At 40.1% G+C, this 11800-nt stretch overlaps 1 protein-coding gene across 1 annotated transcript; it reads right to left on the bottom strand.

Annotated features, from left to right (window-relative positions):
* Positions 1-9418: 9418 nt before the first annotated feature.
* tp53rk (TP53 regulating kinase) lies at positions 9419-10908 on the bottom strand. Its single transcript, XM_030420467.1, has 2 exons — positions 10630-10908; positions 9419-10034 (listed from the first exon to the last, which is right to left on the bottom strand). Exons 1-2 carry the CDS (start codon positions 10850-10852, stop codon positions 9547-9549), a joined length of 711 nt encoding a protein of 236 aa, XP_030276327.1. The 5' UTR covers positions 10853-10908; the 3' UTR covers positions 9419-9546.
* Between the last annotated feature and the right edge of the window lie 892 nt (positions 10909-11800).

The following is an 11800-nucleotide window of genomic DNA, read 5'->3' as shown; positions in this document are numbered from 1 at the left end:
ACACTTACCCTTGGCTCGGCTCTCACGCACTGGCACAACCTGTCAATTCAGGTGTGGCTATCTAACTACATCTATTACTAGCTAATTGATGAGGGGCTGGTAGCCAGCATTTGGGACACTAAACTTAGCTAGTTCCACAGCAGTGAAGTCACCAGTGTGCCCTGGTTGTGTAATGATGTTCACTCTATTAAACAAAACCTTCCTTAACACACTAAATTGAGCTCTGACAGAAATGGTGGCCATCTTGAAAATGCTCTCCATCTTGAATTTTTGAGTGGCACACACCTTTTTCCATGAGAATGTTCCTTGAAGAATATTTGTACCAAATTTGATGATAGCATCACCATTTCAAAAGTTGATGTAAGGATTCAATAGAAATGGTGGCCATCTTGAAATTTTTAATTTCTGAGGGACAAGCACCATTTTCCCCAAAAACATTCTTAAGAGAATATTTTCACATTATGTTATGCCTACATCACTGTTTGAACGATTGACATAATGAGCATTTGACAGAAATAGCAGCCATCTTGAAAAAATGGCCGCCATGTTGAATTTTTGGGTGGCCAACGCCTTTTTCTCAAAAAGTGACCCTTAGAGAGTATCTGTGCCAAATTTCATGCTTGTATACCAATTTGAACGATTCTCTTGAAATATGCCATTAATCTGCTCCACTATTATGAATGATATAAAGCAAACATAATTGTTGAATTGTGTGCAATATTGCGACTCATTCTGTAATGCTTTTATATTAGATTAGATTAGATTAGATTTATCAAATAGCTAAATAAATGAGTAATACAGGCTCCTTGGCAGCATGCTTTCATTTTATATGTGTATAATTTTTTTCAGTATAATATTCTTTGTTTGAATATTTTGTCTCTTTCAATACTTATCCTTTTTCTTTGTATTTCTCAATTAATGAGAGGAAGATACAGATAATGAGCAACCATCTACAAGCAGTTCAGGCACACATCAACCCCAGCCAGCCAGCAGGTCTGTAGACTTCACAACAGTACCAAGCCCTGATCAACCAGCAGTTTTGGGACATATACATATACACAGCAGAGAACCACCACCTCTGAAAGCACAAGTCCTGTCATCATGAATGAATTATGCTTAGGGCACCAAAATGGCTAGCAGCGGCACTGTTTATCTCCCATCATTTCCACTGGAATAGCACTGGGAAGGTTTTCTTCAAAGCTAGTGTTAGCACGATCACAATGTTAACAATAGGCGCGTTCAAGTTGAACTCCTGCTGACTGACTGCATCAGCGAGATATGCTGGCGACTGCAGGGGCGGGGCTACAAACACTGCTATGAAGTCAGACACTCTCTACGTCCCGTAGATGTGACGTGACTTGGCTGAGCTTGCAGTGTTTGCCTTCTTCATCTGCGAAGAAGTGGAAGAAATTGAAATTGCATTAATGTTTGAGGAAAATCAACAACGAAGGCGATTTTCTTACCTGATGCTATGGCAACTTTGCTGAACTTTTTCTCATATTAGTCCTCTTCAGAAATAATTCAATCTGAGTTGTTCGAAATAGTTGTCAACCAAAACTGGCTGAGGGAATAGAGCAGTGGAACTGCTGCTGTGTTGCGCGCAGACTACCGGGTATCAAGAACCGTGTCAAGCCTGTCTTTTTCAGAGGGTGTATTTATCTGATTTTATATATATATATGTATATATTGTAATTGCTTCACTTCAAAGTGGTCACACAGTGGCGCATCAAGAGTAGATCATGTCATCATCCGTAACCGCTTATCCCTTTCCATGGGGTCGCGGGGTGTTGCTGCTGGAGCCAATCCCAGTGTCGTCTCAGGGCGAGGGCAGGGTACTCTCTGGACAAGTCGCCAGCTCATCGCAGGGCCCTCACTGATGAGCAAGGTGGGGTTCAGTATCTCGCTCAAGGACACTTCAACATGCAGCTCAGCCCAGCCAGAGCCGGGATTTGAACCAGCGACCTTCCGATCACTAGTCGACCTGCTCTACCCACTGAGCTACAGCCGCCCCTCAAGAGTAGATGAATAGCCTAAATCTTAACAATACAATACAATTACAACAGTTATTCATTATTATGATGACAACTGTGCTTAGATGCATGGTTATATGACAGCTGAGGGGAATTTGCTGACTACATTTAACAAATATGCATAACTATAGACACATAAGATGATGCATTTTCTTATAGCAATATTATTCACAATGAATGATATACATTTCATTGAATGAATGAAATACAATAATTAGAACAAATGACAGATGCCTTGTCCCGCTGCGCCATCTCATCACACGCAGAATAGCTCAGGATAATTCTTTGTATTGTTAATGTGACTGGAACAGAAAGGGTTAATTAATAAGAGTGGATAGTACAGATAACACTGGACACAGCAGTTAACCACTTCTCCATCATCACCACAAGTGAGGTGACAGAACTGAGCAGTTTATTGACGACATCTTTCAGGGTTGTTGCGTTACATGAAGGATTTTATAGGTTTATTCATGTTGGTCATGAATTGAATTGCTTTTTTTTTCAAAGACAAACTGAGCAGCAGTGCTCAATCCACTAATACATTGTTAACCTTCCACAAAGACAAGTTATGTTAAAACGAACAAGCAGAGGGGTCATTCCCCGGCAGATCGCACCCATGGGCCACAGTTTATTTCAGAGTTGTGAGAGTGCGGCTGGAAGTGGGGATTCCAGCACCACGGGTAGTGCGTGTAAAAAGATTAGACAAACGTTTAAATGTGTTTGCTGCAAGCGAAAATATACTATATAATAAATGAAGATAGTGACATAGGCCTATTAGCAATAAAAAGCGATGAGTTGTGTGAATGCGGCCGGTGAGCGGACGGCAGTGTTTGATGTAGGAAGTAATGTAAACTTGAAAATCAATTTCGGAACAGCGGTGTTTAATTTCGGAACGGCGGTGTTTTGAGGGGAGGGTCGGAACAGCGGTGTTTCGGAGTGGGGGTGTTTCGGAAGGGTGGTGTTTCGCAATGGAGGGGTGTCGGAATGTCACGGCGCCCCCAATTAGGTTAAAGTCCTGACATCATGAAGGTGGGTCTAGGTCGCGAAGTACCTGGATAGCAACTGCGCAACTGCTCTGCAGCCACCTTGCTCCCGCGATAACTTAAGGTCATGTGACATCGGATGCGGCGCAGAAACCACTCCCATCCCGGTCATCGTGGTTGCATGGGGGTTCGCGCCAAGATGGCGCCGTGAACACACTCTTTGAATCGAGCTCTACTACCAAAACTAATTCAACGATGAATAACTTTTCATAGAGAGCCTGCCTTTGACCAAGAACTATTGCGAGCATATCCTTTTTTAGTTTGTCAAAACAAACGTGAAAAATGTCGAGTTCACGTATGGACAAGAGAAAATCGCGTAACGAAAAGACGGGAGCAGCTAGCAACGAAGCAAAGTCCGCTAATGCTAGCCGAAATATTCTGATAGACAACTACCAAGGTTATGCGGCAAAAGAAGGGCTGAAACTCAGCGTGATGGATGAAGATGACCTTTCCGACATGCCAATTACCCCAACTAAACCATCTCCCAGCAAGAAAGGTAAACATGATACCACCGGCAACGCTATGGAAACTGACTTAGCCGACGCTCCAGAGTTTGTCTCCTCACTTGCCCAGCTAATTAACACTCGGTCCGACAAACTAGAATCACTGATTATGGAAAACAAAACTGTGATAACGGACCTGAAGAAGCAAATCCACACCATTTGTGAGGATGTCAACTCAGTGAAAGGTAAGGTTGCTCAAATTGAGCAACTTTACCACGAAGAGAAAAAGCGCACCGACGTCCTAGAAACGCGGATCACAGACCGGGAAAGATACTCTTGTCGCTGGAACCTGCCGCTCAACGGCATACCGGATACAGTAGAGAACCAGCAAGTATGGATGGAAGTGATTAAAATCTGTCAGGCCGTCTTACCGGAGGATAAAAAATGGTGATTGACACCGTCCATCGTCTTGGTACAAAGAATGCGAAGGGGCCCAGAAGCGTCATAATTCAGTTTTCGTCCCCGATTCACAGCGCAGCTGTCTGGGCGGCCGCCAAAAACTCCCGGTACCTGCGCGACCATGGTCTGTGTTTTGCTGAAGACCTTTGCCAGACTGACAGGGAAAACAGGAGGAAGCTGTGGCCAGCGGTGGAAGCTGCCCGAAAGGAAGGAAAAGCGGCTTTCTTCATTGGAGGTCGCGGTTTTGTTGAAAACAAAGAGATCCTCCCTCCACCATGAAAATATGCTAAATCTGTTATGAAGGTACTCTATACTTCAATCAAAAATGAATCCTTCTTTCTCATGTAGTAAAAAACCAAGGCTTCTCTCTACTCTGAATGCACTTTTAATGGACTATGAATCTGTTTTTTATTATCAGACCAGTGCATCTGGGCTCCTTTTGTTGACTTAAAGCGAAACTCTCGCCAAAAAGCAACTGAGGCTTTATTTGGGATTGAATATGAGTCAAACCTTCGTTTAAAAGCATAATTATGACGAAAGAGGCACTTTTAATATTTACCGTAGTTTCGGTTTTGGGTACGTTAATATTGAACGGGAGTGCTAGGGGCAGGATACGCTAGCATCAAAATCGCTATTTTTAGAACACTAAGAAGGCTCGACACAACATGAAACTTTGCTCGTATCATCACCAGGATCTCTACTCATGAACATGAGCATTGAGAACATTGTTTGTGTACACAGAGTTTATGAAAAAGAAGGTTTTTGAACTACTCACGTTTGCTGCTGCATCTCCTGCGCGTCGCCGTCATGGCAGACAAAAAGTGTCGATCCCTGAGTGCAACCTGACAGGCAGGAGAGTAATGGTGAACCGCTCCTCAAGCGTGCCTGTCAGGTCGCACTCAGGGATCTACACTTTTTGTCTGCCATGACGGCGACGTGTGATGATGATGCTACGAGCAAAGTTTCATGTTTCGCTTTAATCTACAATATGAGAAGAGACTGTTATCCAGTTACGCACACAAGCTCAAGTATGAAGCTGCTTCTGTTTGCTTCTTTTTGTTTTGCCTTGTTTTTCAAAAGGATAGCAGCACCTATGGACTTCTTCATTTTGTTCCTGTTTTCTGACCTCAAGTGCCTAAAGAAGGTCTTAAACAACTCACAAACACAACATCCCTCCCAAGCTGTGATGAAGACCAATTGTTAACTTTTCCTTTTCCTATTCATCTTTATGTTCACTTACACTAAGGAGGCTCAAAGGCTACTTCACTCTGTTTTAAAATTCACACAATTGTGACTTTTTATGGTACAGTTCTCGAAGATACTATATTAGTTTGTGGCAAGTTACTTGTGACTTAATTGTCTATTGCTTATTTAGTTCTTCGTATTTCAAATTGTCTTTATCTTTTGTCTCATTAAATGCCAGGGGTCTAAGGGATAGTGGAAAACGTAAAGCTTTGTTTTTATATGCTAAACGTTTTAAAGCAGATTTTCTTTTTTTTCAAGAGACTCATTCCAGAGCTAATGAGGTTAATTTCTGGAGGTCACAGTGGGGAAATTATATTTGGCTGTCACACGGGTCAGAACATTCAGCAGGTGTGGGCACTCTGAAGTGTAACTTTACAGGTAACATACTGTACTCAGATATTGATATTAATGCTCATTTTGTATGTCAAGTGATTGACTTTAACAGGATTATTTTGATTGTCACTAATGTTTATGGATATAACAGTAAAGTAGAGAATGAGATCCTATTTGACACCATAGAACAAAAGTTATTGATATGGTTAGACAAGTTCCCTAATGCCTTCCATTTAATTGGTGGAGATTTTAATGTTGCTCTTGATAATGTATTAGATAGATGGCCATCAAGACAAAACAGTAATGTAAACTGCTATTTAAAGCTCTTCATGCAAAGATTTGATCTGATAGATATTTGGAGAGAAAAATTTCCGACTGACAGAATGTACACATGGTCTACCAAGACGGGATCCTCCCAATCTAGGATTGATTATTGGCTCATGTCCAGAGGTCTTAAAGAGAATACAACAACACAGATTCTGGCTACACCGTTAACAGATCATAAAGCTATACATATTAGCATCCCTCTATTCTCCTCTGCTTGTCATAACTGTTCTTCATATTGGAAATTGAATAGTTCAATCTTAATTTATGAAGATGTAAAAGTTGAAGTTAAAAGGCGTATTCAGAAATATTGGATTGAGGCTCAAATTGTTAACAAATACTGTATCAAGTGGGAACTTATGAAATTTGAAATTGCTAAGTACTTAAGGAAATATAGTTCTGATCTAGCCAAGCGGAGAAGTTCAGAGGAAGATGAGATAGTATCTACCATAACCTCCCTTTGTCAAAAGCCCCCAGATTGTCTCTCTACAGACGAAAAAGACACTCTCACTGAATATCAATGTAAGCTTAACAACATATATACGCTTAAAGCAAAGGGTGCCTTTATTAGATCGAGGCAAAAATGGATGGAAGAGGGAGAACAAAATTCTGCCTATTTTTTTGGGTTGGAAAAATCTCATTCCAAAACTAACTCTATCCAGAAACTTAAAATTGATAATACTATATGTGATAACCCCAAGCGAATTGCTACTCACTGCTCAAACTTCTATAGAAAGTTATACACCTCTCAATATTGTGAAAGAAGCTCGTCTGCCTTTTTAGATTCTATTGAGGTGAATAATATTACTGATATAGACAGAGATATATGTGATGCTCCTTTGACATTACAGGAAATAATTGATTCCATCAATAGCCTCAAACATAACAAGTCTCCTGGTGTGGACGGATTTACTTCCGAATTTTACAGAGCTTTTGTAGAACATGTAGCCCCATTCTTATTGAAGGTCTTCACAGAAAGCATAGATAATGAATCACTCCCCCCAACACTGACACAAGGCTTAATCACACTTATCCCAAAACCTAAAATGGATGTACTGCTTATTGATAACTGACACCCCATTTGTCTTTTGAACAATGATTATAAGGTGTTAGCAATTGCTTTTGCCAAAAGGCTTAAATTAGTTTTGGATACTGTCATAGACAAATCAGAATCTGGATTCATGAATAATAGACACATATCTAATAACATCAGATTGGTTTTAGATTTGTTAGATTATTCTGAATTAATCACTGATAACAGTTACATTCTGTTCTTAGATTTCTACAAAGCCTTTGATTCAGTTGAACATAAGTTTATTTTTAATTCTTTGGAAAAATTCGGTTTTGGGCATTTCTTTAGTAAAGCTATTCGAACCTTATATGTTAATAGTAACTGTTCAATTAAATTGACTTCTGGCACGACTCCACGCTTTGACATTAAACGAGGAATCCGGCAAGGTTGTCCTATCTCTCCCTACCTTTTCCTCCTTGTCACCCAACTCTTAGCTATTCATATTAAATCAAGCGCTCTGAAAGCCATCACAATTGCAGATAGAGAAATTGTCATCAGTCAGCTTGCAGATGATACGACTATTTTTTTAAAAGACTCTACTCAGGTACCTCATGCTCTAAACATAATCAGTGTGTTCTCTAAAGCCTCTGGACTGTACTTGTATGTAAAATAAAACGCATTACATAAAGAAATCTGTTGTCATAAACACATATGAGAATGGGGGGCTACATTTTTTGGATTTTGATTCTTTGAACAACACCTTCAAGATTAATTGGATCAAACAATTCCTGAAAAAACCAGACTCAATAGAATTGTATCTCCAATGATGTTTTTTCTAAAATTGGTGGTTTAAAATTCCTTTTAGTGTGTAACTATAACATCCAAAAAATTCCTGTTCGCCTTTCCAATTTTCATAAACAAGTATTGCTTGCTTGGTCTATGATATACAAGCACAATTTTTCACCGCACCATTACTCTATCTGGAATAACAAAGATATACTCTACAAGAACAGATCCATATTCTTTGGGGAATGGTTTAACAACAACATTATTTGGGTAAGACAGCTATTCAACAGCAATGGTGTTTTATTTTCTTATCAGGAATTTCTTCAACACTATAGGATACCTATAACTCCTAAACAATATGCTATAGTCTTCAATGCTATTCCATCTGGTGTACTCATGTTATTCAAGAGTAATATGTCTATCTCTGTGCCTGATATTCTTTTTACTGATGTAACTGACTCACCAGTTGGTAACATATGCTTCAATCCATCTGGCTGTAAGAATAACCGTAAGATCCAGGCTCTTTTCCAAGGTAATATTGTTTCTGTTCCACCTGCAATATCTTACTGGAATAGTCATGTAAACAACTTATGTTGGGAAAAAATCTGGTCCCTGCCTCAAAAATTCTTTGTGGTTAATAAGGTGAAAGAAGTGTCATTTAAAATTATTCATCGATGTTACCCGGTTAGATCCTTCTTTATTAAATTCAAATATGTTGATCTAGATCTAAACTGTGCCTTTTGCGACACCAATATTGAGACTGTTATCCATCTGTTGTGGAAATGTAAATATATCCATAAACTGCGGCAAGATATCTGTAGATTTATTTTAGACAATATTTTCTGTGACTTTAAGCTTCTCTTGCAGAATGTGCTTTTTGGTTTTATAATGAGTGACATCTCAGTTGAAAAATAATTTTATTTAATGAATCTCATTATAATTCTTGCAAAGTTTTATATCCACAAATGTAAATTTGCCAAAGTGAAACCTCTTTTTTGTGTCTTTATGAAAGAATTTGTGTTGTATTTTAAGTCAGTATCCTCTGCTAAGAACAAGAAAGCTATCAAAACTGAGACTGTGCTCCCACTTCAATATCTTTAATTCAGTTTAATTTTTCTCTGTTCATGACCCCTGGCATGTTTTGTTTTTTCTCTTATTTAGTTATATTTTGGTATTTATTTTCTGTATCATTTATTTGTTTTTCAATTACTACTGTTGTGTTGTTTCTATGACTGCTGCACTGCTACATATATGGAAATAAGTGATAAATAAAGCTGAAAAAAAAAAAGTCATTGTGGACGCATTTTAACCAGCATGCATCACAATTTAGGCAGCGCTGCTTGATCTTGAACTCGCCTAATGTATCCATCCCTTCACAACCTCTTAAAGAGCACTCCACAAATTTGTACAATATGAGACAGTTATGAATCAGTCTCAATTAAATACTGCCGTCTATATATGGCAACATAAGAAAACAAGACCATCAGCGAGAAGACTGGCTATTTTTAATTAGATTTTTGAGGAGTCTAACAACTTGAGGAATGAAGCTGCTCTGTTGTCTGGTGGTATGTCCGCAGGGGCTAGGAATAATGGATGTGAGGAAGTGGATGTGTGTTTTCCTTAAAAGGCAGATAGTATGACTTTGTCTGTGACATTTTTGTAGATGTTAAAACAGTTCAAGGTTTGTCAATGTCATAACAGAGTCCTTCTGTTCTTTTTTTAACATAAGAATAAACATCATCCTGTTTTTCTTATCAAACATTTTTATTTTCATTTGATTTTCAGTCTTTTTGCACCACAACTTTGGTGTTATAACATGTTTTAAAAACATCATTTCCAGAGAGGCTTGTCCCTGTAAACAGCATGAATCATCATCCCACCATTGACCTCTTCCTCCCTCTCAAACGAACCTCGTCAAGCTTTTTAATGACTGCTGATGACTTCTTGGATGATGCTGTGTAGCTCTTCAGCAGCTTCTCAAACAGCGCCTCTGTATTGGGGTGGGTACTGAGGAATGCTTTCTCCAGCACATACAAGTCCACCCCCTTGTCTTCAGGCAGTGCAGAGATGTAACTCAGGCCGAAGTCAATGAGGACCAGGTCGTACTCCCCGCTCTCTGTGATGCGTCTCAGCAGGATGTTGGAGGTGGTCAGGTCTCCATGGACAACATCCTCATCATGCATTTTTGCCAGGATCTGGCCCACCCTCTCAGCCAGCTGCTCCAGCTCAGAATCCTTACTGGTATCACACTGCTGAATGGAAGCAATGTGGTCACGGACTGTAATGGAACAGATGATTTCTTCCAGGAAGATACAGTGGGAGGTGTAGTCCACAAAATACACCACAGGAGCAGATATGCCTGAGGAGAAGAGGAAATGAAGGAGAGACTGAAGCCACTGCATGTTAGGCACCAAAGATACAAAAGTAGCTCATTAAAGCTTTAAGTGTTATTTAAGAACCAGTGTGACACCATCAATTCTTACTGTACACAGACCTCAAGAACCCGCGCTAAAAGAGTTGTGTGCCCTGACTGTGGCCCTCATCAGCCGGAAGATCAGTGGTTCCTCATGAAGTTATACATCTTTAAAAATATAACGCTGCCCCCTTTACAAAAGACATGAGTCAAACAGGAGGAAACAGTGCTAGTGTTTGGTTCCTGAATAATTACACACTTGGTGCACTAGTAAGTATTTGGGGCAGCGGGTGGTGTATATGAGATTGGTTCCAGATTATTCAATTTTAGGAATTTTTTTTCTGTATATGTCATTGTACGTTATTTATATTTGGGTTTCATTCTTATGTTAAAGCAAAACAAGACATTTTGAAAATGTCGCCTTGCCGTATTTAGCGCGGGCTAAGTTACATTATACTACTTCTCTCGTTCCAGTTGAATTGAAGTGTGACAGTCCAGCATGAGGTCAGATAGCAGAGGTGTCTGCTGCTGTTAAACTTGCCTGCTCTCCGGCAACGCAGTATGGAGCGGACCTCCTGCACCGTCCTGCGGTGTGTCAGTTTCTCGTCCAGCACCGGGTGTCGATAGCGTTTCGGGAACCTTTCTTTCACAATAGTCGGTTTTCCCAGAAACTCTGCCCGGTAAACCCGGGCTTCTGCTCCTTGTTTTAATAATTTAGCTCTTCTGAGGAGGTCTGGTGCCGCCATGCTTTTCTCCTGAGCCATGTCTACTTCCGCCGTCTTCTACTGTTTGCAGTTCTGCGGCTTCTTCCTCTTCTTTAGGTTTTACCGGCAGCCTGCACCCTAAATGTTGCACTACTGCCACCCTTTGGCGTAATCTAACTCCTACAATGTTCCACATCTCAGATTTTCCTCATGAGTCCTTTTCTCATTAGGAAGCTGACCAAGCAACTTCTACCTAGTCTGCTTCAACCACACTCCAGTATATTCTTTACGCCTGCTCCATTTAACCCTGATCTTTTAATTTCCTTCCAACATGTCCTTCCTCTCGACTACATTTCCTGTTATTAACATGCACACATTGTGCAGTTTCTGGTAGCAGACAATAATCACCAAAACCAGTTGGATGCATCCCTATATTGTGAAGTGTATTATTCAGATTTCTGTGTCAAGAGATAAAGTTTGCAGACCAGACGACAACAATACATTGCAGTAAATGGGTCCAAATATAAAACCGCCATTAAAAAGCCACAAATAATGCTCAGAACAGCACCAAACTACAGCAACATTAGAAATAGGGTTCCAGCACATATTTGGAGGCATCAAACATTTCATATAGTTGCCGTATTTGTCGGAAAATATAAACGATCTCACCACCCGAGAAGCCTTTCTTGTTGTGGGAAAGCCCTGTGAGTCGATTAACCTTGTGCAGTAGAGTCCCGCAGTAATGATCATCATTGAGCTGCGGAACTCTATATCGAATGTTTAATGCCTCGAAATATGTGCTGGAACCCTATTTCTAATGTTGCTGAAGTTTGGTGCTGTTCTGAGCATTATTTGTGGCTTTTTGATGGCAGTTTTATATTTGGACCCATTTACTATGATGTAATGTTGTTGTGCGGTCGTTTCTGAGGATGCTAAAACTACGTTAGCTAGCGGTCTGCAAACTTTATCTTTCGAGAAGGAGTCTAACACAGTTTCACGGTGTGTTAG

Source organism: Sparus aurata, chromosome 6 (genome assembly GCF_900880675.1).
Source record: "Sparus aurata chromosome 6, fSpaAur1.1, whole genome shotgun sequence".
Taxonomy (NCBI): domain Eukaryota; kingdom Metazoa; phylum Chordata; class Actinopteri; order Spariformes; family Sparidae; genus Sparus; species Sparus aurata.
This window is presented reverse-complemented; position numbering and strand designations above follow the sequence as displayed.

What these genes read in the sequence shown, in the direction of transcription:
- tp53rk (XM_030420467.1), bottom strand. Translation starts at nt 10,852, where the DNA reads ATGGCTCAGGAGAAAAGCATGGCGGCACCAGACCTCCTCAGAAGAGCT. An exon ending in ACTGCGTTGCCGGAGAGCAG is followed by an intron (nt 10,035 to 10,629) that starts GCAAGTTTAACA and finishes TCTTCTCCTCAG; the next exon opens with GCATATCTGCTCCTGTGGTG.